The 27,957-nt window shown below is 40.0% G+C and overlaps 1 protein-coding gene across 1 annotated transcript; it reads left to right on the top strand.

The window, feature by feature from the left end:
• Window positions 1-27,870, top strand: MATCAP2 (microtubule associated tyrosine carboxypeptidase 2). The gene is made up of 7 exons (XM_071561409.1): window positions 1-251; window positions 7,328-8,010; window positions 16,290-16,433; window positions 19,138-19,270; window positions 20,448-20,753; window positions 21,256-21,353; window positions 25,655-27,870. The coding sequence occupies exons 1-7, from the start codon at window positions 227-229 to the stop codon at window positions 25,814-25,816; spliced, it is 1,551 nt and encodes a 516-aa protein (XP_071417510.1). The 5' UTR covers window positions 1-226; the 3' UTR covers window positions 25,817-27,870.
• Window positions 27,871-27,957: the final 87 nt, after the last annotated feature.

The following is a 27,957-nucleotide window of genomic DNA, read 5'->3' as shown; positions in this document are numbered from 1 at the left end:
GGGCGGGGGCGCCGGCGGCGCGGCTCCCGCCTGCCGGCCCGGGGCCAGCCGCGCTCCCCCGAATCCGGGGAGGCGCCGAGGCGGGCACATCCCGCGCCGTGCCCGGCTCCGCTCCCTGCCAGCCTCCTGCCTGCCTCTCCTCAGGGCTCCCCGCCCAGGAGACGGCCGCCCGCCGCGCAGGGGGAAGCCGGCGGGGCAGAGCGGCGGCGCTGCCCGGCGGAGCATCATGCTGGAGTCCATCTGTGTCACCGGTGAGTACCGCCCCGGTGTGCAATGTCCTTCCCTGCTTCCCGGGAGCGGCGATGGTTCCCCACGGCGACCGGGGGCAGCCGGTGGGCTGCCAGCAGCTCCCTCCCTCCCTTCTTCCATTTCTCCATCCCGGGAAAGCATCACCCGGGCGGGCGCTCGGTCTCGGTGCGTGTCCCTGGGGAAGGGACCCCCCACCTGCCTGTCTCCAGGAAAGTCGGCGGAGCAGGAGCCCCCTGGGTGGATACAGAGCCAGTGTGTTACCTGCGGGCCCCCATCCTTCTCCGGGACGCTGGGGAGTGTGGAGGTGACACCCGCTCCACTGCAGGGAGGGACGGGAGATGCAAGGAAGAATGCCAATAAAACTATTTCTGATGATATACGGTGCCTTTCACTCTTTGGCTCTGCCCTGTGTTGTCAGAGAAGTTAACAAATCGCTCTAGCGTGTATATATAAAAACCTGTATTATGACTATATAACGATAATATGGAAAAGCATTTGGTGGCACACAAAACTGTTAATGTTACATGCTGTGCACATGTGGGATGCACAAAAACCTGCTGCTGAGAAACAAATTTTTCACTCAGATGTTTTTCTTGTTTGAATTTGATGTCATTTCATAGGTCATTGCTTTAGCTGCTCAAGCCACTGTTTCTTTGTCTATCTAGAAAAGGTGGGGGTGTCTTAGAATCCCCTCATTCAATACTGTTACAGTTGTAATTAAGATCTCTTACTCTTGCTTTGCAAAATTTATATGCCATTCTGTCTGTACATGGATATATGACTAGTGTCTTGCTTCTAGTACTGGGAATGGAAATAAATTTCGTGGGGTCGGTCAGAGCAGCTCTAGAGACCTACAACAGCAGCTATAATCTTAAAGGAAAAGATTTCTTGAAACATAGTTATTTTGGGTCCATATCCCTCCATCAAATATTCCTGACCACACCTCTGGTGCAGCAGAACAAGCCAGAGATTTGCTTGGATGGCAATTTCATCCTGTGCAAGCCTGCCTGTAAATCAGTGGTTTGTGATTATATCCTGAGTCTATTAAATCAATGGGAGTTTGTCACTTGATTTCATTAGGGCCAAGTCTTCACTTTGCTTATTATTACTGTGCTCATGTAATTTAATTTGAAGAACACAAATTTGGAGTCAGTTACATAATACCGTATTTCAGTGTAGAAATATGTATACAAGAAACTGCTTGCAAGTCAGTTCATACCTTTTTTTTAAGGTAGAAAGAATACTTCCAAATATCATTGTCACTTTAATGGAGAAAATCCAAAATGCATGGTCCAAAATCATGCAAATTGGTCCTATAAATGTGGGATTTAATGAATCAGACATACAAGTTGTACGATAGCTGAAACTTGCCCTCAGTCTTAAAACTCAGAATTAAAAAGTGAATGACAGATAACACCTTTAAGTACATAGACAGATATTTCAGGGGGGAAAAAAAGTCTTTGGTTAAATGACAAAGTTCCCAACATCATACAGGCATTACCTAATAACTAATTATTAGTTATTAACTAGTTAATAATTATTAATTAATAAAATTATTCATTATTTATTAATAATTATTAGTTAATAACTAAGATGCTTGTGAAAATAGAAGATAGCTCAGTGCCAGTCTTTTTACAAGAACTCTTTGACTAATTATACCACTAAACCATTTCCAGTCATTATAAACAGAATTATATCACAGTGTTGTCTATTTCAAGTTGCCAAACAGTTTCTGTTCGAAACTGGTGTGTTTGTAAACCATAAATATGTTTATAGTAGTGAGGAAATAGAATATAGGATTCTAGTCGGGTTCTGTTACACCACAAATGAGCCTGTGGCATTGACAGTGGCACATTACAGGTTCATATACAACATATTATGGTGCCTGTTTTTTGCAGTCTGGTCTTTTTACAGCCCTCTGCACCCACAAACCATTCAGTCTAGAGTTCATAAACTACAGGGAGTTATTAATCTATTCAAATTGTCTGAATATTGGAGATGAATATTTTTTTCTAATGTAATTGTACCTTTACATGGTGGTCAGAGAAGGAATCTTACTTGTCACATCTGTGTATTTTCTTCTTGTCTCTCAGTTTCCAACTTAACCATTTATTTATTACTTACATTATTTGCATTTCTATAAATCTGAAAATTCAAGTCAAGCTACTGGAAATTATTTCAGATTTTGAGCAAGAGGAAATTCAACCATATTCTAACATGGTAATGGTGAACTGAAACCAAAAGCAGTGGCTCAGACCGTTACATTCTTGGGACAGGAGGAACTGCTCCAGAACATCTTTGCTAAGCACTTTGAGAATCATAATTGCAGCTTGGAAAGGGTTTGTCCATTGTGCATATATAACCTGAGTGGCAGCAGCGTGAAAACTGCAGGAGCTCTGTACTATTTTAGAGCAAGGCTAGCTGGACAGAAAGAGATCTGTGCCCACAAATACTTGTCATTAACCTCGTTCCACCTATGGAACAGGTATTTAAGAAGCTGCTTAAATAGTAGCTGCCCTGTACCCTAGAGAAAGATATACTTATAAAACACTCTCCGAAGTCTAGAAATTTCCCAATCTAAAATCTAGTAGATTTTACTACACATATTATTAAACTAATAAAAGATTAGATAAATTCATCAATTTCTAAAGGATGGAGGCCAATAAGATAATCTAGCTCCTGAATATAACAAAATCTAACATGGTTTTCCTCACAATTAACTGCTGACAAGATTAGGCAGCATTTGCAATGGTGCAAAGTTCAAGACTAGTGCCTGGGGTGCAACTTCTAAATGGGAAGTGTTTCAGCAGTGCAGAACTGTAATGAAATTATGGGTTCCCACATATCCTCTGTTAGCAGTCTTGGGCTCCATCCCTTTTCCAGTGGAAAGGCACTGGAATAGCTACATGTACATAAATGGAAGTTACACATGCACGGGCAAAACTCTGCTGTTTGCAAAATCAAGCCTGTGGTATTTTGAATTGTTCTGTGACATGTGGTCCATTTGTGTCTGCAGGATGGAGTAAGTAAGTTCAGTAGTGCCAATTCCAACAGATAACATTGACAGTGATGGGATTGTGGCTGGGGCACAACCTGCTCTTTTGTGAAGTTCTTTAGACACACAAAGGGAGTTGCCATTGGATGTCTCTCTGCCCTGCTAGCCCACCTTATGGGGTAGCAGAAGCCAAACACCGTGACTCTAAAGTGGGGTAGAACTCTACGCTGGCCCAGGACAGACCAAGTTGCCATTAACTGAAGAGATTTCTGTCCTCTGGTACCCTAATTATGCCAAATTGGAGACAGTAAGCTCTTCTTCTCCCTCCTTGCTTATGTCTACATCACCTTGCACTCCAAATCTGGCAGATTGTTTCACCTAATATTTCACTCCTGTCTCTAGACCTATGTTTTTATTACTGTATTGTTGCAGAAAGGAACAAGCTATAAATAAATGGAAGTAAACATGATGGAAAATCTTTTGGGAAGAGACTATGTTGTTTTGGTGTGAGGTTTTTTGATTGTTGAATGTCTTGGGGCTTTGTGACTTATGAGTGGTTGGAAGTAAGTGAAATTAAGGGAATCTTTGTACATAAATGACACGTTTTCAGAGGTTCTCAAAGGTAACTGGAGGCCTGGTCTTATGTTCTTTTGACAGTTTTCTGCTGCAAAAACTGAAATATGTAAAGTCAGGAAATTCAGATTTGTACTTTTTAGAACACTCATAACACATGTGGATGAATACAAAAGAGAAAACCTGTATGATCCATAGCATGATATGCAGGATGGAGTTATGCAATAGCATGGTGACTTTCAATTTGCCTTTTTCATGCCTTTTTGAAGTAATCTGTAGACATCTGTCCTGTGGTATCCAGCATCTAAAAGCTGGAAATCATAGTGCTAAGCAATCTATGCAATTAATCTGGGTTGATAATCCATTCTCTGACTGGCTACTTTATAGCAGTGTGGTTACCTCAGTACGTTTTGGAACATTGAAGCACATTTTCAGAAGGCAGGCTGTGCAATGAATTGGTTTTAAATTCAGAATGTTAGACCTCTGTTTCAGTCACCAGGCATTAATCCTTGGGAACTCTTGGATATAGCTTTGTAAGTCATTCTTCATTAGCTTGATTGATGCTGTCTGATTTACAGATGTGACTTTAATAGCTTAAACATGGTGGAGAAAACCTTAAATTTGGTGCTTTGCAACATGATTTTTACATAGTCTCAAGTATTATTTTCTAGCTGATTTGGTAAAATAATGATGTTCAGAGGACCTATACAAAATTTTAGAATACTAGCTAAATTACTTCTGTGAATACTGCTTTGCTATCTATTAGAATATTTCAAATCTGCTGGATTACCTGTTGATTCCAGATTTCTAGCACAAATAGGCATGAAACAGTATCCTTCTTTAGCTGGAAAAAAATTAAGGACAGCCACACTTAGTTTGACAACTGAGAAATCACTTTGCTACAAGATTGTGCATATAAAGTAACTACAGAATTGGGGACAACTATTTTTGATATCAGCCATGTGCATGTGAAACCTGCCAGTGCATGTTCAGCACTCAATCATCATTTGTGACACTTTCAGGAGAATTCTGGCTTATGATGTTGAGCAATTGTCTACATATAAATGCATTTATTACTGGCCAGCTGTACTACTTAGCTCTGAAAGCTTGCTGTCATGAGTTTTTGGTTTAGATTGACACAAGAGCTTTGGGGGAGGGTGGGGCAGAGTGGTGTGGTTTAAGGTCATGTTGAGTTGTTTCTTTGAATTCAGTTTTGGTTTTGTTCTTTCTTATTTATCACTTCTTAGATACACATGTGTTATTAATTCGAATTATTCCCTGTGTAGTAGCAATTTAAGTATTTTTTGCTCTTTATGGTTTTTAGAACTTGACTAGTAGAGAAAGTGAAGTGTTAATGCTATTAATGTTAAGTTACTCTCCCATCTGTATTACAAGAGGCAGCTGTGTAATTTCCAAATTCAGTGTTGGCTATGCAAGCAAAATCACATGCTCAGAAATTTAATATGCATTCAGACATTCTGGAAACCTCAGTTTTCCTTTATCCTTCTTAAAAGTAAGCATTCTCATCCTGTAAGAGTTGGTACAGGTCTGAAGTCAATCTCAAATACTTGCCAGGAATTGGTCATCCTAGTATGTGGTCCAAAAAATACATCTCGTTCTATGTAGTTAGCTTGATGTTGTTTTCCTTGTGATGGGAAACAGTGGTTTCTCACCATGACAGCTCAGAGTAAAGCAAGATAAGCCATGTAGGCAGGTTGTCACATATGTGATGAGAATGATCTGACAGAATTTGAACAGGAATGCCAAGGAGCACATCCCTGTGCCAAGCATAGAAAGGGAATTCTCAAACTTGCCGTGAATCAAAACTGAGTTTGCATAAGATACTCATGCTTTTGTGAAAGAGAATAATCTAATGCTTCTGTCTCTCCAGTGGAGGATACACCCAGGCCAAGATTGCCCATCGTGTGTTCATGTAAATAGGACCTCTGCCTTTTTGCTTTTTCAGACAGCATCTTCAGGAGACCTGAGGAACACAGGTTGACATGGAACTGACAGAGGTCCAACAGCATGAAATACGTTGTCATGGTGCTTAGGTTGGGAGGAAAACCTAATTTCACTGTGAAAATAAAGCTGGAATTAAACTACCATCGATTTTTTCCCCATGGAGGCATTTAATGATCTCTTGCTAATGTTCCATTCAGAGTATAATTACTGTATGTAAAGTAATTACGGCTCTGCTATGTATAACTATGGGATGAAGCTCAAATCCCTTTTGCGGGCTTTAATCAAGCTCCAGCCACATCTCCAGTTCTGTGAATCCTTTCATTTTATGTGCAGAAGGAGGAAGCATTTCCATGTGGCATGGTTTATTTGTACCCTTACTTTTGCCTCACCTAATGTTCTAGGATGAACTGGCTGTCAAGAGGAGGGAATGATTAGAACCAGCAAAGCAATCTCACTTCTCTCTAACAAGCCAGCACAAATGTTAAATGCAGTTTTAATCCTCAGTGATTCTTCCATGCAGCTGCTCTGCACCAGGGACCCGTCTCCCCCTGAAGGCTATGCCAGGGGTCAGAGCAAGAAAGGAGGCTTCATTCATTAAAGGAATCTTATTTGCTTTTTTCATGCAGTTTAATCTACAATGTTTCTTCCTAAGTGTTTTCTTAAAGCCAGCTGTTACTGTAGAACAGCTTTGAATAGAGGAAATTACCAGTGTTGTCTTAAGGTATTTCAGGAGTGTAACTCGCTGATCTCTCTTCTATCTCCTCTTAAAATACAGCTGACTGTCTGTATTAAGGCTGAACAAGATTAAGGCTGAACAAGTGAAACTGAGTCTTTTAAACTTATATTACTATTCCTATGGTGTTGTCAATTGTTCACAGTGGCCGGCCCATTCTGAAGTTCTCATCCTTTTCTGAGAGTAAATTCTGTGAATCACATTTTGCACATGAGATCATGCCAGACTGCTTATATCACAGCACAGATCCCTGTGAGATGGGACTTCAGTGTAAAAACTCCTTACATACTCTTCCTATACAGTTTCCTATTTTTTAAGTTTATGTGTAGAGAAAGCCTTCCCTGCATGATAAAGACCAATCAGATTTTTCTCAAAACTAAACATTTTTTAATCTAACAGTAAACATTCATGAAGTCCCACTGTCTTGTTTTAAACAACTTAGTTCTTAGCTACAAATGGTGTAACTGTACGTGAAGATGTAAGATCACAGAATCAGAATCACAGACTATTCTGAGTTGGACGGGACCCACAAGGATCATCAAATCCAACTCTTAAGTCAGGGATTGAACCATACAGGGGATTGAACCCATGACCTTGGCATTATTACAACCAGGTTTTAACAAGTATTTTATGCTTGCAAGTCCTAGTCTAATTGTTCAAAAGTGATATGCACACTCAATTCTCCCTTATGTCTAGAAGTCTAGGTAGTGTTTCATTTATGTTGCAGTTTTGAGTCCTCAAGATTAGTATCGCTGTGTGAAACAATTGTGTCCCCATTTTTTTCTTTTTTTTTCTTTTTCCTCTAAACACAGAAAAACTTCACTGGCCTAAGACAGAGCTTTCTAGGAAGTCAGTCCTGAGTCTGGAAGTACATAAGCTGAACATTAATAATGAAAACAGCCTCCAGCATCCACCTTCTGGGATCCTTAAGGACATTTTCACAACAGGAACCAGTAGCTACAATGTCCTTCTGCAGAGCAAGGAGGAGAAAAAGCACCACACTCCAAAGCAATCATCTGCTCACCACAAGAAGCACAGGAAACCCACCAAGTGTTCTACCACCTTGCGAGGCGGCGAGCACCGCAAAGTCAAAGTGCCCCAGCCCTTGCTGGGCAGTGGGTGGTACTGCGCCAGCAGACAGCCCTCCATCCTCGTCACTAGCCCAGTGGCTACCGGCATGAAGTTTACAAACAGCATTTCAGCTGCAGGGAGCAGCACGGGACTGCCACCTCGACCCAGAAGCAGAACTAAGAGGCATTTTAATCTGACAAAGCCAAAGCAATCCCAGTCCTCCAAAGGCAAGGGAAAAGAAGGCGATGTTTCTGGCCAAAAACTCTGTTTACTGACTGCAATCAAGCCCTCCAATGTAGAGAAAGAGAAGATTAAATTCTTCAACTCAGATTTCACATACAATCCTCAGTTTGAATATGAAAACCCTGCTCTGCCAAATGTGTTAGCTAAGCACAGCCATGCATCTGACAGATTTCTTAAGCAGGTATAGTTGCCTTTTTTCCCTTCTATTCCACCAACTATTTCTTCCTACACTTAGGTGGTTTTTCGTTTTGTTTGTAGGATATCATTTCTCCTTGTCATCCTCCCCTACGGTTTGAAAAATGCATCAGAGATGAGCATGCAATAATAAAACTGAAATAAAATCTTTTTTATTAAAAAATTAAAACCTTTGTATAATTTACAGGATTTTATAGAATAAAGGCAAAAGAAACATAATTTAAAGCGAGCAAAGTCTAGTACCTGAAAAATACAGTGTCTGAATAGGCAGAGGAATAAAGCTGTGTGGAAACCCTGCCAATCCTCTTGGTGACAGAGGGATTGGGAGGGGACAGGGATTACTTGAGGTCACCATTATTGGATAAGCATATGTTGATGTTCCTTGTTTTAATCAACTTTGAAAGGATATTTGCATATACATTAGACTTAATCAAGCAGCAGTCAAATTCCATTCCAGAGAGAAGTAAAATTTAAAAAGACAAACCCCTCCTTGTTTTTTGTTTTTTTTTACTTTTCTCCATAATGTCCAGCCACACTGGTAACATAGCTAGAGACATTCCCAACTGCCTTGGCTTCCTACCTGAGTAACAAAAAAGTCCCAGACAGCAACAAAAGCCTTTCTTTGAACTTTGACCTAAGTGACAAAAACCGATACTTATCTATAAAATAGCAGAAGTACTACTCTTCCCACTTTTGCTATTTTCAAATAGTTCAGAAGGATCTTACTGAAGTCTGACAAGCTTTTCTAAATAGAGGATCTCATGTTTCAAGTGATACTTTACTTGGGAAGACATCCTGCCATTCCATGAGCTTCACTTCTTTATGATATGAATATTTCACTTAAAACCCCAGAAATTCCTGGTGAAAAGGATACGTGAATTAAAGTACCATGGAATCTCAGAACTGATCCTTGACTTGTGAACAGACTGACTTTGGACTTGTGAACAGGCTGACTTTGTTTTTTCCAAATCTAAGAATGCACAAAAGTGTTACTACCCATTAAATCATTGTATTGATGGTCTTGCTCTGCCTTTTCACATTGAAAATATCTGCATATTTTAAAAACTGAGTTCTCTGTTTTCATTAAAAATTTATTTTCTTTCTGAGAACAACTGTTCTGTTCCTACAATCCATCTTTTATACTTCTAAACAACCAACTAAATCATGCTGACACCAAATAAAACTGCTCCTCGACTAGAGCTTTTTAACAAGTTTTTCTTTGATTTTTATAGCACTATTAGCAACAGTAATCACAGACTACAGCAAATCAACAATAGCTGATTTGCCAAACAATTTAATACAAATTACCCTTTCACTATGGTCTAGGAGAGCCTTACAAAGTTATTTTATGAATTATCATTTTCTGGAGTAAGCTTGTCATTGGTTTACCCTTCTTTTCATAAAAAACCCTACACCTAAATGAGGAATATTTTAATAATGAATAATTACTCAATGTTACTGTGATTTGTAACTCTACCCTTTTCCCTGTCCATAAAAAGCCTGGGAAAAGAAAGGCTTTGCAACAACCTTATAAAAAGCAGTGAAGGATTTAATATTCAATGATACTTCTGAAAATTGACAACGAGGATGTAAAATGCTTCACAAGATTTAGTTTAAGTCACCAGAAAAGCATTTATTCAAAGTTCAGCTCCTAAAAATACTGAACAAAAATACCTTGCACTTAAAAATGACTAAACCAGCAGCATTAACACAGCTCCAAGCCCAGCAGGTGTCACTCTCTCTCTTTTATCAACTACTAACTTTAGAAATTTTCAGCTCCACACAAATTTAAATTTCATTTCATGCAAATTCACTATCCAGAAAAAGCAGCATTAATCAAAATTTTAATCAGCAAGTATTGTGGGAGGACTTGCTTTTCCTCATTGCTATTTTTTTCCATGCAGATTTTACTTGTCAGAAGAAACACGTAGGTATCTCATAGAAGTTCAGTTCAGGAAAGATGACTTCAGTTTGCAAAAAAGGCACTCAGAGTATCAAGAGTCAGGTCTGGAGTAAAAACATAACTGTGTGTAGTCATCCTTTTTGCTGCAACAAGGATAAATTTGGTTTTGTTGCTTTTTGGTTCTTTGTTTTTTAACACTTTTGGCTTTTATTTATTGTTGTACTTATTTTAGAAAGCTTTACTGTCTGTGAATGGAATTATTCCCATTTTATTTTACACAAGGTACTCACTGCAGCTTACACTTACTTGCTTTTTTATGAATCAAAAGGTGTAAAATCAGGTTTTTACTGAGAGAACTCACCATTTTTACAGGGGGGGTTTTAGGATACTTCAGTGAAACCAGCTCAAAATCTGACATTTCAGAATTTTAGAGGATTTCTAGTCATTTCAAAAATAGTTTTAACCAACAGCTGTGCATATCCTGCTAGGATATTAAAACAGATTGTGTTTTCTTATTGCCCTTTCTGCTTTTGCGCATATCTATGAAATTGGTTAATACAGCATTAATGCCACATGTCTGGAAGACAAATCACGCTCTGCCCCATTTATCTGGGTTTTTTAAAGGCTAAAAGTACTGGGGTTTGCAGTGCAGCAGTGAGGAGCACAGAGGCTTGTGAGGCACTTTGTCCCTGTGCCTCTACTTAAAGATTTTAACCTTGGGCACAGCCCAACACTACTATTAATTGACTTTTCACAGACATAGAGAAAACATTTTTGAGTTACTAATACATTTGAAAAATACTAAATTTAATGTCTTTCTTCTTATACTTTTTTTGTTTCTTTGCTTCTCTCTTTCTACTTCATGTTATTTTCTTCATAATAAGGTTATTCATGAGTCACACAATATGTGCCTTTAGGGAAGTGAATTTGAGAATAAAAAAATAGCCTGCAGATTTGCAGCTTTTCACATTGATTGACATATCTGATATTACAGAAATTAATTCTCTTATTGCTGTGTTTCAAGGTCAGTGCAGCAACTGTGTGCTCTAAGTGCTCTAAAAAAGGTTTCTGGCTCAAAGTACTTGTCTTTCATTAAGTTTCTTAACTCTTTAAGTGTTTGTTATTTTTGTCTCAGGTGCTAGAGGTGGCAATACTTAATTGTTCCAAGTGTTGGCAGAGCAGATGACCAAGCAGTTGCAGTTTGCTGAAACAAAATCAGCAAGTTTCAACTTTAAGTAACCTTTCCTTGATTGTACGAGAAAGCCAGAAATCTATTGTAATATACATATATTTAAAAAACACCCCAAACGCTATTTTGTTGAATGAGCAATCCCCCCATGATTGGATTGTACATCCTCTTCCCTCGTACTCATAAAAATCTAGCAATTTTGATTAATAAATAAACCTGTTGTGCCACATTGCAAGTGTTTGTGTGACACACCTTTTAAGGCCATAGTACATGTAACTTACAATTAGCAAATTTATCAGACTTTGAAAAAAAAGGTTAGGGGGAGCTGGAAGGCTAAACAACATGACACTCAACACTGAGTAATCCTTTGCTATGTCCAAGTGATGTCACAGTTTAGGCATGTTGAAGATTCAAAAACACAACACTGCCTGTAAAGAGCATTTAACTGTGAAACATTTCATTCTCTGCTAGTAAAAAATTCCCTCCTTAACTAAGATTTATAGATAAGGCATGTTAATATATAACACAATGCATATCAGGCCATCCAAGTAGCCTAAGTTTCCAAGGTCCAAGACAAACTTCTCTCTTCCTCTAGAAGAGACCATAGATCACTTTTGGGATACTACAGTAGGAGCATAGGTTTATTGCAGAACACAGCCTCATACAAAACCAAGCCTGTATTAATTTTTAACTCTTTACAAAGTATTTTAGAAGTTTTCCATTAAAAATATTTTTACAAGCTCTAAATTACTTTAAAATGCTCTTTATCTCACTGATATACTAACTTAACAAACTAACGCTAAGCATGCAAAAAAAAAAGGCACTGTATACCCTGAATAAAACTCAAAATACTACAGCCTGAGTGGACTGGCCTCAAAAATCTCCCTCCCTGCATTCCTCTTGACCAGAACAGCCACCATTTTATGGCTGTTGATTAAGACTAACAAGTTCAGCCTGGTACCCCTGGGAAGCTTTCTTCCCCTTAGCAAATAAGCCATGCAGGGAGGAAAGTAGTGGTGTTTTCAAGCCTTGTCTATCTTGTAACTCTCAGCAGAGACTGTGACCCCTTTGTAGCAGAGCTGCTTCTGAATGTAGGACGAACTGAATTGAACGTAGGGGGCTGAGCCCCTTTTCTGACTTGGTCTCCTTAAATAACCCATGAGCATGTCTAATCAGTACACACTTCTACAGCAACTCTCAAGTAACTAAGCTGCACATGGGTGACTTGGGATTCAGAGACCTACTTGGCTGTAAATAATTTGTTTTAAAAAGCCAACACCACCGTAACCTAAACCAGGCAATTAACCAGCCTTGTCTTGCTTCTGTGTCATTGCTTTCTTGAGCATCATTAGAGTTTGTTGTGGAAGGGGGCTTGTCTTGACTGCTTCTTTTGGTACTCTTTGGTAGTGATAAGAGAGGTGGAAGCAGACCTTTTAGCTAACTAACAATGAAAAGAATAGGAATTACTGTTCCTAACCAGTAAACCTGGTACAGCCACATAGTGCTTCTTTTCTTCCATTTTTACCTGTTCCTGAGGAGTTTACAGTTTTGCCTTAGGAACTATGGCAATACCAGTATTTTGCTGGTCCAGAGGCTGGAAAATAAGCTCACAGTTGGATGCTGGAATAGACAGGACCTGGCACACTGGTCTGGATTTTCCCCTTTCCCGGCAAGTTGTTGCAACACCTGACTGAGTCATCTTGCCTGGGAGACAGGTGCAGAACCCCAAATGAAGGGCTTGGTGTTCTATTCAGTGCCTGGAAACCAAACATTTTCCAAAACTTTTCCCCTGAGAAGCTGTCCCTAGGTGATGACAAGAAGAGTCAAAACCAGCAACAGCTCTGGGAATGGGGACTATCCCAGTGCTGGGGTGAAGTGCCACTCTCCAGAGATCTGTGTGTGTGATGGCTCTCCCTGTTGTTTCAGTGCTTCCAGAGCCACACCTGCCTACTTGGAAAGAATTATTGGGACTTCTTCTGTTTCACTTGAAACAAAGTCAAGAGAGAAGGTGTTAGGGGTGAGCATCCTCCTTAGTAATTTCTGATTATATGTCCAGCAATAAGGAGGCTTAAGCTTAATGCCTTTCTCAGCATGCATGAGTTCAAACTTGCAATGCCAATTTGGATGTGGCTGGAATGACGGAACATGGATTACTCAGCATGGCACATAAGGTAGGGGAAGCACCATTAGTATCCCACTCTTCCCCTTCAAGCTCCAGACTGCATCAAGTTGAGGTGGAAGAGACCAGAGTGTGTCAGTGCTTCTTCAGGAGGATCCATCTACAGCTTGGGCCTCCTGGCTCCCAAACTCATGCTGCTTACCTTAGCACTGATTTTTCACCTCCAGGGAGTTTGCTGTTACAGACATCCAGGCAGAAAGTTTAATGTGTGTTTGGTGTTCAGTGCTCATTTTCTCACTGTTTATTATGGTGAGATGGTTTTAGAAAATACCTGCAGTCTGACAAAGGTAGGAGGGACCTCTTGGATAACACCACCTGTGTACTGCTGCATCTTATAGTACAATATCTTTATAAGCAGCATCAAAACAGAGGAAGGTTAATAAAGTTTGCAAACCCCTCTCAAACACCCTTATTTTTATGAACTTTCACATTGAGAAGAAACTGTCCCCTTGCTCTCCAATGGTTTCAGCAGTCCTCTGCTTTATCAAACCTGCCCTCATCCACACCTGTTCAACTGTGATCAGCACTCCAGATTTGTCCTACTGTTCAAAAAGTCTGTAAAGTATCTTTGTTATTCTTTGAGCTTACTTTTTATCTTTTGCTACATTTATCAGCTTTCTTCAGCCTATGAATCTCACTTGCTTATTCTTCTTCATCCAAAGCCTTTGCCATCACATTGTCAGAACAGCTTTTTTTCATTGTTTATTATGAAACTGAACTGGACATGATGTGTGCTTTGCTGAGAGGCAGGATAGGCTTCTTTTGGAGAACCCAACAGCCACTTGATCCTTTGGATATGGCCAAGTGTTGCCTGAGAGCAATGCTGGTTCACTTAAGGCAGAACTGTGCCTTGGGACCTACAAACAGTTTAGCTCATGAATGGACCCTTTCCAGTGCTTGAGCCAATATCCTGGTCTTGTTTAATTTGCTGGTAGAGAGATGTAGGCTGAGTGCTAGGTACTTTCTGAAAGATGCTTTAAAAACAAAAAGAACAAATCCTGGTGGCGTTTGAAAGTAACATCCATCACTCAACTCCTGCAGTAAATAACTTGCAGAGAATTGTGAGCCAAACATTTCCACCTGCAGGATCTACTGTGTTTTAAGTTTTGAGAGGAATTTCTGTTCTATACAACCACACATTAAGACAGACCTACCTGAAAAAGGGAGGGTTATGGGGGACACCACACAGCACAGCTGCCATGTGTGCTTATTGAGGTGTTTTAACAGGGAGAGGCAAAGCCAAATCATTTGCAGTGGCTCAGGTGGTGAGTAACTTCTTGCACTGCTGCTGGGCTGTCCCTGAAGAACTGGTGGTATAGGTAACAGGTTTCTGTTTATCCCTCACTTTCCAGTTTGTTTTTGGTGCTCTCCAGCATACACCCTCTGCTCCCACGTAAATAAAGCCTTATTCTGGAGACTCAGGTGCACTGGGAACAGAGATCACAGCAGTGAGACATAGTTGGTAGTTTCTTTGTTTCCAGATTGCTTAACACCCCCCAAAAATACAGCATTCTTTAAAAACACCCAGAGGATTAGCTTAATCCATGCTAAAGTAGTAAATGATGCACTTTCTTCACTCTTGAAAAAGAAATTCAGATCTGACCAGAAGGCCCTTCAAATTTAATAACAAATATTAGGGGCAGACAAAGAAATACTGAACATTAGGTGCAATATTTCTTTGGCATTCAGGTAAGTGGTACTTCTCTCATCAAATAGCTACTGGGCTTTAAGAATATGTCTAGCTGTCATTTATGGGTTTCAATAGCAATTAGGGTTGCTGAGTTTCAACTTGAAAAGAATTAGTGACTGTGAGAGACAAAAGATTAATCCAATTTTTGTGGACAATCAGTCAGTCTGACAGTATCAGAATTACACAGCTGGAAACAAGTATTTTACCAGCTTCATGCATAGATATAAGTGCATAATATAAAAAGAGATTCAATCTGCAAGATTTCCCCCTTCATTGTAGTGGTATTTTCTTAGAAAGAGGATTAATTTTTTTAAGGTAATATCAGGACTTTCTGTTATCAAGTCTGTGAGAAAAAGATATTCCCTGTAGCTGGACTGTTGATGGGAAAGAGGTTATTCCATTGCACATTTTCTTATAAGGGTGTGAAATGACATACTGGAAAGCAGATTACTGGGGATGAGCATTTCACACCCCACCAGTAATATCCTCAACATGCAGAGTTCAGATCATGTTATGGGCATCATGCTAAGCTTTACACCTACAGGGCTCTTCTCCTAGTAGCAATAGTAAGAAAATACCACTATGTTTCTAACACAACATGCCTCTTTCATTTTGGGGGGGTTAAAAAGATGTGTTGTTGTTTAAATGAAAATTTTAAATGAAAGCTCTGTAAATTAAGTTCCTAGTCTCTCTCCTCCTTTCTGAAACAGACATCCATGGTACAGAGGATTTCATTGTAAGGAGACATTTTTGGTCAAAGTATTATTGTTAAAATTATAGTTACACATCTGCTTAATCAGGGATAGTGTTCCTAAATTAGAAAATACCAAGAAATGAAGTGAGATGACAGTAATGTTGATATTTTCAAAGTTCTTTGTAAAACCATAAAAAGAAACATGCTCACAGACTGCAGTTGTCCTGGAGAACTGTTATATCTGTTTTACAAGGCAGTTGTGCAACATTCCCCAAATCAAGAGGAAAATGAGTATTATTTCACTAGACTGATAATCATCTGTGTTGTGCTGATGTATGTGGGTCTAAGATGAGTTCATCAGAATCTTTTTTCAGTATTTTGGCATGTACATTAATGTACATGTGAAGCTAGTACAAATTCATTGCAGCATGTGTCAGCCTGTATTAAATGAGAATAGCTTGATAGTGACTGCCAATGATTTCAGAAAAGAAGAAAGATTTTAAAATTTAGAAAAAAAAAGAGAGATTGAGAGGAAGAGAAAGAATACACATGCAAGTCCAACATGGGGATCTTACTGCACTGATATTTGCTATGCTTTTGTGTTTCATAGTCCATTAACATTATGGAGCGGACATTGCAGAAATATGGGAGCTATGAAAAATTTGAGCAGGCCACTGGAGGCAGCTTGCTGACCAAAAGTCGGATCTGGAATCGTGTCAGGAAATACATGGTGAAAGAGGGCTGCCTTGGTGAGGTAAGTCATGCTCTGCATCAGGGAAGGAACATTTCTGTACACCTTAGACATTACACATGGATGGACCCAAGGGACTATCTGGGAGGCCTTTCCTCCATAATTACAATTGTATACCTTACATCACATTTTCCTCATGGCTATACCCACTCTAACATTCGAACAATTGAAACGATGCAAATTCCTTGTGAATGTTTCAACCACCTCTCTGAGCCTGTTTCCTGATTCATATATGCTTGTTCTTAAATTCACCTCTTTTGGGAGTACCCAAGAACGACACCCTTCCTTCCCTCCTTTTTTCAGCTACTTGTAGACTAGCACATTTCCATTTATTCACCAGTTCTGTCATCCATTCTCTTGTATCAAAGTATTTACACCAGAGGAAAGAGTTAAGAAAAGGCCAAGAAAAATAAGCACCAGCCCAAGAGACTGATTTATGAGAAGTAACACAAATGAAAGTGACATAAGTGAATAAAAATGTCTGAAAGAGGTTGGCTTGTTGAGATGGTTTAAGTGCTGTTTTTTCCTGGCTTTAACCATCTAAATTTTTAGAGCTCTGTGCAAAAAACCTTATTTTCTATATTCAGGATTAAAAATACCAGTTTGATGGAGTTACATAGAACTGCTTGGAAAAGTCGGATGAAATTAAATGTATAAAACAGGAATTATTCCAAATTAATTCACTGACTGACACAAAGACTTAGGTGAGGCCACTGGCAGTGAGCAAGAGGAGTCTGGAATGGGTCATCAAGAGACAAAAATTAGTTTCCCAGAAACTAGGTTTGATTGGTAAATATAATATTATTAGGAGAAACTGTTGCTGTAAAAGTCTGTAAAAAAGACTCCTAGCGAAGTTTTGTAGGAGATAAGATAATGGGCAGGCACTTTAATGAGCAACCCCGCTCATCCAGGAATACATCGACGCGCGCGCATGCAAGCTCTAAGTTCTATAGCTTTTATAATATAATCTATCCAATCACTACTGTCCACATGTCCAGTTCCACCTCTGTCCCCTCCCAGTTTCCACCCCTGTTGAATTGGGGCTGGGGTCGTTGGGACCCTCCGTCTTCATCCACCTCCTCTTCTTCAGCACACAAAGGTTCTCTGGACGCTCTCCAGGGCTTCGGGTCACACTGCTCCATGTTTATGTTCTCTTCTGATATGCTTTAATCAGGTACCTTGAGAAAGACACTAAATAGCTGGCAGATCTTAGCTGCCTGTTCTGGAGCAGGGGTAGAGATAGAACGACTTTATGCTACAAGCTGCTAAATATTAATTCAGTAAAATCTACAGCATTACATCTACTGTGTTCCTAAAATCTACAAAATTATGAAAATTGAGAAAATCAAAAAAACCCCTTTGGCATCAAAACTGTTAAACTCATCATACATTTTTATGAGACTGATTTGACACTGATAACCAGACTTTATCTGTGTTTCTAAGAGTGAGGTTAATAAACTACAGTTTAGAGCAAGCAGAAGAAAGTTCTGTGTTTGGTCTTTGCTATGTTTTTATCCCTTTACATTCATTTTTGGCTTGGTTTGACTTTGTGGAAGCAAGATCCTGCATCCTCATCGAGCAACCCATGTCCTTATTAATGAAGTGCTTTACTTTTTCTGCAAAAGTAGAGTTAATGCATAATGTTTAGTATGATCTAAAGTATTACAAAAATACTCTCTCCAGCTGAAGAGATATTAATAAAGCTAAGTGGTACTTGTGCTTTAAATCTAAATGCCTTGGGATTTTCCTTTTTTTCTTGCCTCTTAAATACAAGTTTTATGGGACTGACTGTTTGCTATTGAACTTGAAGCTGAATGATGAGTTTTGAAGGCAGGGAAGTGTCATTTTAATGACTTTGATCCCTGCGTCTTTTTTTTTTTGATACTAAAAAAGTGGTCTTTTATTTAAGTACTCTCCCATGTAGTTTTCTGAGCAGTACTGTTTCTTTAGGCTTTACATGAAGAGGGAGGGAAAGGTACTTAGTCTTCAACAAAGAGAACTTCCCTTCTCCCTTTCAGTCACTTATTTAAAAATGCTTTTTGAAGTCAAATAACAAAATATATAAATATGCATTAATTTCCTTCTCTGGCAGTTTTTGTTTTGATTACCAGTTTTCCAAGAGAAAACAGGAAAGCAAGAACTATATTCCTGTATAAAACAAAATGAAACAATACCAGCATTTTCATAATATTTCAGGTCTGCATCATGTAACAGGAAACAAAGTACACAGTGCTTCCTCCTCCCATTCATGTGGCTTTAGAATTGCAACTAAAAAGGTTTCACACAGTTAGATATATAGATAGCAAATCAATTTGTGTGTTTACCTAGTATTCTTCAGTTCTCAGCAATACTAAGATAATTAAACACAGTCCAAAAAATAGAAATTTTTCTAATTAACTTGGCATATACTTTCTCCCTGACCTTTGAATCTAGTCAGTGTTACTCTATTAAGTTTTGCAGTCTCATGTCTATCTATCCTAACACTCATACCAAGTCCCACTAAAGCCTGAGGTTTTGTCAGCAGCACAAGTGAGTAGGAGAAGCTTGCTGGAGTCAGAGGGTCTCTCATAGGTAATTGCTGGCAGCAAGGAAGAGTTGTGAAGGGCAAGGAACCAAAGAGAAATGAAATAATGGAAGGGCCAAAGCAAAAAAGCAGCAAAAGGAGTGAGAAGAGAGCTCTTTGCTGCCTGAACTCTCTCCTCTTCAGATTGTGGTCCATCTCACGGAGGACCTGCTGTCTCGAGCCTCAATGACAGTGGTGAATGGGCGCCCCACTCTCACTATCAATATCTCCACTGCACGAGAGCACTGGCTGGAAGGGATGCTGAGACACGAAATTGGTACGAGCGTGACAGCAGTTCTTCAGGCAAAGGGGAGTACTTGCATGCCTTCTTAATTATTCCACAATAATGGGCCAGGCACTGTATATATACAAAAGGAGGGAACATCCTTGTGTAAAGAACCTGTGTAAAGAAGGTGTGCTAAATGGAAGGAGAAGCCTTTTTATCACTGCAGCATCCAGTAAAAGAATTCCTAGGGTTTGTGAACATTAGCACTTTAGGTCAGATCCAGAGTGAGCTTTTGAAAGAAGTCTACCTACTAGTCCCACTTTCTGCACTAAGGTTCACATGCCAAAGGAATCTTGGAGAAGGCAAAGTGTAAACTCTTCAGATTATGCTAGTCCAGAGGCTATGCTCCAGGGCATACCTTCTGTGCTGTTACTGCTCAGGGACATTTTGCTTATAAGAGGAATTTAGTCTACTCTGGAGTTGAAAAGAAAGGGAAACAAAAGTAGTGTGACCATTCAACCTCAGCTCCAGCCATTTCACTTTACAAATTTGTATCTGTTACGCCACATTCTTGAAAATGTAGACATGCTTAAGGCATGAAGTATTTACCCAGTGATCCCTAAACTGCTGTAAGATTGCCTTTGTTTTGCATTGCACAAGGTTGGCCCAGCCCTGTGGAAAAGTTCTGCAAATTTTCCAGTGCATCTGTTTTAATTAAGTACATAAAAAATTACATAAACTTGTCTAGTGCCTGAATATCAACTGAATAATAAGTCTTGCAGTTGCCTTGAACCACTGTTACTCACTTTTTGAGGGGACATCTTCCAAGGCTGCAGTAGGGCTGTTTAAGCACCTTCAGGAAGCAACATTTTTGCCTCCTTACTTTGATTTTCCTTCCTTCTCTTCACTACAATGCCTAGCCTGTGCCAGAGACATTCAGCAACATTTTGGAAAATTCCTTTCCATAGATTTGGAAAGTCAAGTCCTCCTGATGGTTGTATTCCTTAGGCATTTTCTGTACTCTCACTTGTAGTCAGCAGGTGAATATTTGCATGGTGTATTTCTCTCTGACAAAATTCTTTGTTTAGACAAGAATAAATTTTCCCAGTTCACAGTCCCATCAGCTCAGAAATGGGCATCTCCTTATATATTTTACAATTTTTTGTTAACCATTATATGCTACAATCCATATATGGATTATATGCCATAATCCTTTTTTATTTTTCAGGAACTCATTATTTTCGTGGTTTTAACAACAATAGCCAGCCTTGGTGCAATAGGAATGGACGTAGAAAACATGGGTTAAAGCCAATCAACCCCACAGAAGAGGGGCTGGCAAGCATCCACAGTGTCCTGTTCCGCAAAGACCCTTTTCTCTGGAGAGCTGCCCTGCTCTACTACACAGTGTATCAGGCAAGCCAAATGTCCTTCAGTCAGCTTTTCCAGGATGTGGGGAAATTTGTCAAGGACCCCAATACTAGGTGGGATTACTGCGTGCGAGCCAAGAGAGGGTGGACTGACACGTCCCAGCCAGGTGGGTTCCCTATTTGCCTTCTCTTTTCCTGTACTTCAGGGAGGTTTTCAGAACATGCACAGAGCTCCTTCATCATGTCACACAGTAAAACAGAGAAACGGGACTCCACACTTTCTGATATGAGGTGTCAGGGATTCCACTATGGAAAACAAGGCTGCACATGTGTGAGACTTTCAAGCTGAATCAGTAAAGGAATTTTTTTTTTGGAAGTGGACTGTAAATGCAAAACTGTGAAAAAGTCCATACTCACAGCTTGACTTCCTTTCATATTTATTACAAGAGATACAATGTTGGTATCGTTATTCACAGACACTATCTTCTGTCCTTAATTTCTTTCTCTGTCTAGTGGGTTTTGTCTTCTAGTTAGTTTTTGGAAAGGTTTTCAAAGTCAGGGATATAAATGTCTAGTTTTTAAAAATAAAATTGTTCTGCTCATAATGGCTTTTGAGAACATGCCTTGACCAAACCTTGACAGAGTGCAATGTATCTCTCTTCCTTTAAGGCTGTTTCAATAAGGATCAGGTGTACTTGGATGGCATCCTCCGAATCCTGAGATACAGGGAGTCCATTGATTTCTATCTTCTGACAGCCCTTGGAAAGGTGAGTGGACTCATTATCCCCAAAGGGTACAGTTTTATCATTTCAGCAAACCTGCCTGCAATGAGCTGTGAGTCATTGTGCTCCGTTCTACTTTGATCTGGAAATCTCTGCTCTGTACAGCACCTTGAATTACACCTTGCAAAGCTGCAAATATTTTGAGGTCCTAAAAACTTCTACCAGATTCTCCTCATTCCTTGCTTATGATCTTATCTCCTCAATTAAGATTTTATGGTCATATTTCGCAGACTTTCCTCCCTTTATGGGGTACTACCTGACTTGCAGGACAATAGAGTGCCTTTGCCAAGCAGGACAGGTACTAGATAAGGTGATGGTCCTAGCAGAAAACAAAAGGAACCATTTGATTCTAGCAAATCCCCTTCCATCACCAAGAATTTTTCATCTGAAATTTATCTCACTGATGACATCAGTTTTCCAAAAATCAGAGTGGGGGCTCTTTTCCCCACAATGCATGGTATTTCTACATTCACAGGACATAATTTATGTCAATTCTGTCACAGCATGTTTGTTCTCAAAATCAACCTAAGAAGTGCAGAAACTTTGTCACACTTCCTGAACCAAATCCTTGGGTTGCTAAGTTTCCACAGTTCGTAAAGCAGGATTTATACTCACATAAACTGGGAGTCGAATGGACATTAAGCTTGCATTTAGAGCTGGTATACCAACATTTCTGCCTGCTTGGCAATCAATGGGTGATAAAGGGAAGGGGCATATTTTGATAGAGGGGTTTGGTCCACATTTAAGTTTTGCCTTTACTGTCAGAAACATCCATACTGATAAGCACTGAACCAAGTTAGAAAGCTCTGAAAATAAAATTGCACTGTCAAATAGTCTCCAGTTTTATTCTCTGAAATTTCCTTTTCATTTAAGCTTTCTTAAACTCCACACAGCTTCTGCCTACCCAGCTACTGAACACACATTGTTCCTGTGCTGCTTCATTCAAGGAGTCTGGAGGATTCTTAGCCCACTGCAAAAACATAAGTCATTCCTTATATAATTACAGATTCCGCTATGATCCGCATTGCATGGCATCCACATTAAGGGTCTACAAACAATTTAATTCTAGCAGTATAATAACTTATAAATGCTTGACTTTGCAACTTCTAAAATTGAGGGATCATAAAGTCTGTTCTGAATGTTTTTGGTGCAGACATCTTCTGCAGTCAAGCTGGAAATTTGTGTGTAAGAGCAATGCCTACTCTCAGCATCACAGATCAGTCAAGGTCTGCAGAGATCTATCAAGATCATTTAGTCCAACTCCCGTGTTCAAGCAGGGTCAGCTACAGCAGTGTGCCCTTGACCATGTCCAGTTGGCCTTTGAATATCTCCACTGGTGGTGACTCCACAACCCCTCTGGGCAACCCATGCCACTGTTTTACCACCCTCCCCGTACAAAAGTGGTTTGTGTCCAAATAGAATTTTGTGCATTTTAACTGGTTCTCATTGCCTCTTGCCCTGCCAGTAAGTAGCCCAACTCCCATGTTATCAGGTGTTTATACACACTGACAAGATCCCCCTGGGCTTTCTTTTCTGCAGGCTGAACAGTCGGCTCTCTCGGCCTTTCATCATACGAGAGATGCTCCAGTGCCTTAATCATCTTAGTGACCCTTCACTGGGCCCATTCCAATATCTCCATATACGTATGAAACTTGCACTCAGATCTAGCTTGCGGTTATTAAGAGTTTATAACAACTTTAAAGGGGGATTTTTTTCTGGTTTTAGGATGGAATAGGAGGATCAGTTAGTTCCAAAGGGAGTGTTAAGCTTGGCTGGCATGTCTTCCAGGTTAGAATAAAAAGCACAGGATTTAAACATAGGGAAGCCCAGCATTTAGTTGTAAAATTTTGAATGCCTTTTCTAGATTCTTAGTGTTGTATTGTAACAAGTGAGCTCATCTTTCTCAGCTTGCCTACGTTGGGCATATTTTCATTGCAAATACAATAAAGGTATGAACATAACAGGAAACAGAAGCAGTCAGCTGTGCTGCTGACAGCAAATTGCTTCTGTACTTTAGTAGGTAGTTGCCGCAGTGGTAAACATCAGAGCACTACCTTCCATGTGAATGTATTTAAGACAGAGCCACACTCAAGTTTCTGTGTCTTCTGTTCTCTTCCAAGTACTACAGAAATCTGGATGATGGAGGCAGCTGTGCCTTCCCAGTGCTTCTGACATTACTTGCAGTGTAGTAGAAACAGAATACATGCAAGCTGTTCAGCAAACCTAGGAGTGACTAAGGTGAAAACTTGAAATCTGAGAAAAGACGCTTTTTAAAAGGAGCAGTTTGCAAACTTTGCAGGAAAGAATGAATTAAGGTAAACACTGCAAAACATTCACGTGGCAATCGCATGCAAGTAATACTGAAGAGAAATAGGATGCAGATCTTGAGTGCACTTCAGTCTAACATAACTACCAGAGTTTTAAAAAGCAAAAGCAGTAGAATATCACCTATTACTGTGTTTCCCAAGAAACACATGAACACCTTACACAGAGCATAAGTTTTAGCCTTAGCCTTTTTTATCTAGTACAATGACTTTAATTACATGTGGTAAGGAAGACAACCTGTTTCTGCAATAGGATGAGATTATGTTTTTGATCTGCTCGGGATGTCAACATTTTATAGCAATTGCAAGGCCGGGGGAAATACATCCCATTCAAACCATACCTCAGATTGCATATACATATTTCTTTCTTGCAACAGTTAGAGAAACCCCTGAACATAAATATGAGGAGCAAAAGAGATAGAATTTAATCTCATTTGGTGCTGTTCTCAGTTCTCCAAACCAAGAAGAGATGGTATGATTTTGTACAGCTCCTCCATATCCACTTCTAACAGGTTAATCAAGTGTAATGCCACACCATCTTCAAACAGGAGTATCTTAATGACTTGAGTAAACCTGGGCAAGAGTGTATGTTCATATTTTAAATGGGATTTATCTTGTCATTGCAATTAGAAAAGCACACACGTGTGCTCAGATGAGAATTCATTCTCTTTGGAGACTTTTTCCATTATCATCAGTGAGAGATGCACCTGTCTCTGTGGATCAGGTTTAGCAATCTGGATTACACTGTCCTATCTTTCCAGAGAGCCCTTCCATGCCCCTTACACATTGATGAATCCTTTATGCTCACTTTAATCTTTTCTGAATAGAAACCATCACCTGCTAAGAGGGCAGGCTGTTTCCATGGAACCCAGAGCGCACAGTGCTCAGCTCCTTAGAAATGCAGGGTAACAAGGTTGGAAGGAGCAGGCTCCTCTCTTAAGCCACCTGGCACAAACCTCCTATGATGACATAGGACATGCCAGTTAGAAAGCACAGCTAGGCTGGTGGGTTTTGCCAGTACACATGCTTCTGTCTGTAGGGTGCCCAGAACACACAGCTTGTAGACAAAGCAGCAACCACACAAATTTCATCATGCTGGATAGCTCCCCAAACAGTCCTGTTCTGTGCTGGCAGGGCAGCTTGTGCATAGCCAAAGCATCCACCCATTCTGGACCATCATTCACAGCATCTTGAGCTACTATGACTTGAATTCTAACTTGTGGAATCTAAGACTATGAAGGAAAAATTATCAGTTTTCATTACCAAAAAAAGGTGTTTGGCCTTGCAGTAGCTGCAAAATATTTGAGAGTTTGACACTTGTCCTCAGAAGACTCCGATACCAAGTGGCAAACCCAATTTTCACCTTGCTTTTGAATGGGGAAAACAAAAACCTAAAATGGGGATGTTTGAATGTTGTTCATGCTGTAGTTAGTTACTAGAGGTGTATTTTAATTTAGCTTTACATTACTTAAGCATATTTGCTAGTGCAAATGGAAACATCAGAGTTCAGGTCAGCTGGCACCATGCCTTTTCCAAAGCCTGCTTCTTGTGCCATGCCTGTCCTGTACTCCTTTCTAGTTCCTTAGTCTTTGGCACAGTGTTTTTTCCATTCTCATGTCAATTTTTCCACCTCTTCGAGAAGTGACTCCAGGACTCCCACATGCTCCATCCTTTCCCTCTCTATTCCTGCAGCTGCTGTAGATCATTCTCATTCAGGTTCTTATGAGTCTGTTTACTGATTGAATCAAAAACAGAACCAGGAATTATGCAGGCATTTACTAAAATTACACTTTTTTACATCATCTACTGCAGCATACAGTTAGTCTTGTTTTCAAATGAGTTGTCCAAGATTTTAAATTCCCCTGCTCTGAAATACTTTCTCATTTACAAGAGAGAATTTAGAGCACCAGCAGAGAAGTAACAGGGCTATCCGGCTAAACTAACCCATGTTCTTCCTTACAGATCTCGTATGAGGATGTGGATCGCCTGAAAGGATTAGCTGTGATTGAGAACATGAGGGTGCCCCACTTTTTGCAAGACCATGCCCGGTATATGGAGCACTTGGAAAAGATCATGGAAGTCAATGAACTGACTGATGAGGAGCTCCAGGATCTCATAAATTAGCCCCACCTTTCACTTACATTTTGAGGACGTAGAACTGGGCTTCTCAGCTCTTGCAAAAACAGACTTAGGAGGAGCGGGAGGGAAGGGTGGCCAGAACATGCAGAATTCAGAAAAAGCCCCTTTATGTTCCTTTTGCATTGTGATTGTATACTGATCATTTTTTAAAGGGATTGTGCATTTTTAAAAAATTTGGTTTAGAAATTCCTCTGCAGTGATCTGTCCAGTCATTTATTCTGTCTTGTAAACTAAGTATAGTGCTTGGTGCTGTCTCTTGTAATATTACTGCCTTTTCCCACCCAGGTTTAGAGATGGAAGAAAGGATAAGGAAGGGAAATTCCCCCTTAGTTCACTTGTGTTTGCCTTATCTTTTGTCATAGCTTCCACGGTTCATAGTAATAGAACTGCTGTAGATTATATTGCGTTGCTGTCTGCATAACTTTCCCATTTAGTCATCATTGCAATGAAAACAGAAAGTTTAAAAAGAGTGCACAGAAGCAGGTCTTTGTGCCACAGGATCAAAGCTCTGTAACATTATGAAAAGTTTTGGGTTTTTTTTTTTTTAATAAGAGAATTAGCATTTAAAAATGTATGTATTGTTATTTCAATGAGTGTAAGCAGGTAGCTGGGTTATTGCCCTTTATTCCCTCAAAAAGTTACACTGTTCCACATCTTTATCTGTAAAGTATGTGTTTCAGGCAGCTGAATTCTGAAAAGGGTCTCCCTCCTTTCAGGATAAGCGTAGCATGTCTAAGAAGTTCAACATGGCAGTGTTTTGGAAGAAGGATCAAGCAGAGCTGTGATTTCATGACTTACATGTTCTAAATAAATTCAGGAACACAGGTCCATGATTCAGGACAGCAGGCAACACTCACTTCTCTGGGTCACCTGAGCCTAAAGGGGATCAGGTCACATTTTTGAGCAGTAGCTCCATGCTACAGCAAGCTTGAGCTTGCAGCGCTCATTGGAGAAACAAGATATGATGGCAGGAGGGGAAAGAAGACTCACAAGTGCCCTATTCCTGTGCTCCAACAGAAGTGCTGCACCACTCTGAAGCAACTTTACCTCTGTTTTAACTGCTGGTGCTATATCCAGGACCAAGAAGAGAAAGCTCCTTACTGTAAGGCTTTCTCTAGTCCCATGATGAACAGCTTAGATGATGCAGGAGGACTTACTACATAAACAGCATTTTCTGATTCCAGAGAATTATGGAATTGGTGAGGCAAATTTAGTTCTGCACCTATAAGTATTCTGACAAAGGGTTTCATTTCAGTAGACAGCAATTTACCAGGGCTCCTCTGAGCTCCTGAAAGGCAGCTGTAGGGGCTGAGCAGGAACTAGGGGGAGCCATGGGTAGAGCTTCTGCCCTTTCTTATCCTTCTACTTTCACCCACTGGTAACAAGTCTAGAATGGAATAAAGTCAGTAGATGGAGCCAAGGTTTTCTCCACACCACATTTGCATGGATCTGAGCCATGGTATCCTGTTTTTTAAAGAAACAAATGGAATAACACTCCCACCTTATTTTACACCCAGACATTACGAACCATGACAGTAAAGTCTTGAGAAGACATTTTCTGATCCATAGGAAAACCTGTGAGGTAAAGCTCTCAGTTGGCTAAGAGGTCTGAAGGTTTATGAATAATCCCATAAAAGCAGCTGCCTCTCAGATACTATTGCATTGCAGTGGCTGGCTGGCTGCTGCTGCTGCAAAAAAGAAAATGCACTCAACAAACATAAATGTACTAATTTTAGTTATTTTCCAGGCAGGGACCAAGAACTGCTTGCAGCAGCCTTAATTTTGTGTTGTCAGTATTGTTCAGGAGTTGAAAGCCTTTCAGCCTCTGTATGCTGAATTAAAAGCCCTGTTTTCTCTCCTCCCCTCCTTCAGGCTGTCTAGTTTGATCACTGGTGACTTTGCCTGCCCAGCTTTGTTTCAGAGCTGTGCAGAGCAGACACAGTGTTGCAGCAGCTTGACAGGAACCATTTGAAGTCAGTCATACACCTGCTCCAGGTTTTGGCTGCTTTGCCGGAAACAGAAAGAAAGCCACATGTGACTCAGGTTGAGCCAAAGGTTGCAGTCAAAAGCTGTCTTTGGAGACAGCTTTTGACTGCAACCTTTGGCTCAACCTGAGATCATTTGAT

This window comes from Pithys albifrons, chromosome 7 (assembly GCF_047495875.1).
Source record: "Pithys albifrons albifrons isolate INPA30051 chromosome 7, PitAlb_v1, whole genome shotgun sequence".
In the NCBI taxonomy this organism is placed as follows: Eukaryota; Metazoa; Chordata; class Aves; order Passeriformes; family Thamnophilidae; genus Pithys; species Pithys albifrons.
Note: the sequence above shows the minus strand (reverse complement) of the source record. Positions and strands in the feature narration are given on the sequence as shown.